Here is a 1,791-nt window from a genome sequence, read left to right on the forward strand (position 1 = left end):
CAGACTAATAATTCCCTCTTCCTTGTCTTTCCAGGTACACGTCAATGAAGTTACCAGTGAACCTGGCTGAAGAGGTCAATGTCCAACGCGAACACTTCATGGAGGAGGATATCCAGCGAGATGCCTACTCCTCCAGGTACTTAAACACACTGAATTACTTTCCTGCGTGCATCAGACTTAAGCATACTGCTGGCAAGCTTTAGAAAAGGCTTTCGTGATATGGTATTGCAGTAATTAGATATATTCGTGTTTAAATGACACAATGAACTTTTAGAGAAAATGTTAAAATACTTATTGGTAATACCGTCATCAATATATTCAATTTTTATCAGTATCCCACAGCTTTATTTGGCTGTGATATCATCGTGCTATTCTTAAAGATGTTTGAAACGAGTTCCAGTACAATACTGTCTTGCTTTCGGCAGCTACACTACAAAAACCAAGTCGAAGACTTCTTCAAAGACTTCTTCAAAGACTTCTTCAAAGACTAGCAAGACCGGTAAAACATCTCCAGGTCAGCTGGCGAACGTGCCCCATATTGAGGATACGCTCTGGTCCGTCAGGAGAACCACAGACTTCGACATGTGTGAAAACTTGGTGTCTCTTCAGGTATGGAGTCACAATGCATGATTGTGCCTAATCCCTTAAATGTTTCCGTTTAAAGAGCAATCGTTTTAGGGACCAGGTCTCCGTGAATCACCGTGAATCATCGCTTCTCTAGAGTTCATAATGCAGGAATGATATGATTTAAATATTTTTGCTTCTTTGTCTGTCTGTTTTTCTCTATGCGTCTACTTTTGCTTAGCCGTCTACATCGCCCTCTCCCTCTGTTCCCAGATCCACAGCAGCAAGTACACAGAGGATATCATCCAGAGGAGCTCGGTGGCGAGCTACCTCATCCGCGGAGACACGCACCGAAGGATCGAGCAGGTCGTGGTGGAGGGAACCATCACTGTCTTGACCAACAAGGAGCAAAACGAGCATGTGGACACCTTCACCAACCAGGTTTGTCGTTGGGTCGTCTCTACAGATGTAAACAGATGCTTAAGGATATGATGATATGACTTTATACTGTTAATGAAGTTTTGGTCAACGGAGTGTAATTTTTCTCTCGACAGACCTTGGAGCTGAAGGCTGTGCGTGAGGTTGGCGAACCCATCACTGTTACTTATGATGTCCATCCTCACTACAACTGGCAGTATGATATCGAAAGGCCACAGGTTCGTTCCATTAACCTACATGGGGTGGACTTTAAGGGAGGCATTCTTATAAATCCTAGTGCAATATTACTAATTTGGTCATTATTTCTGCATTACACTAATATTACCCATTTCAACAGGGCGACCAATTCATTCCTCTGGAGCAGGTCCTCACAGGCAGGCCGGTCACTGACCAAATTGTCAACAGCATTATGGTAGGTTGAATTTCACAAGTTGAGATAGGATGATCTATTGTTGATAACTCCTTGCACTTGTAAGAAGGTGAAATCCGATTGACAAATGTGTCTATCAGGAATACATCAAGAAAACCGTCGACGACCTCTCGCACCGCATGGAGCATTACCCGGCCAAGCCAGAGAACCTTGCTTACATCATTGGCCGCCTCGTCGAAGCCGTCGCCAATCTCGACTATCCATACATCCAAACCCTTTACACCCACTTCGACGGTAAAGGCACAATGCAGAAGTAAGATTTCAAGTAATTTACAAATGTATTGCACGATAATCACAACAAGTGTTATCTAATAGATATTATTTGGATCTAAGAAATCCTTGTATCGGTATTTCGAGCA

General features: G+C 43.1%; 1 protein-coding gene across 1 annotated transcript in view; it reads left to right on the forward strand.

The window, feature by feature from the left end:
* Positions 1-1,791, forward strand: part of LOC119588209 (hemolymph clottable protein-like) — a gene marked incomplete at its 3' end in the record, with an annotated part of 25,417 nt that overhangs the window by 9,926 nt on the left and 13,700 nt on the right. Inside the window, 6 exon segments of the mRNA XM_037936910.1 lie at positions 35-136; positions 426-609; positions 838-1,005; positions 1,119-1,220; positions 1,340-1,414; positions 1,513-1,685. Coding sequence (XP_037792838.1) covers positions 35-136; positions 426-609; positions 838-1,005; positions 1,119-1,220; positions 1,340-1,414; positions 1,513-1,685 — 804 coding nt within the window.

Source organism: Penaeus monodon, chromosome 23, assembly GCF_015228065.2.
Source record: "Penaeus monodon isolate SGIC_2016 chromosome 23, NSTDA_Pmon_1, whole genome shotgun sequence".
NCBI lineage: Eukaryota > Metazoa > Arthropoda > Malacostraca > Decapoda > Penaeidae > Penaeus > Penaeus monodon.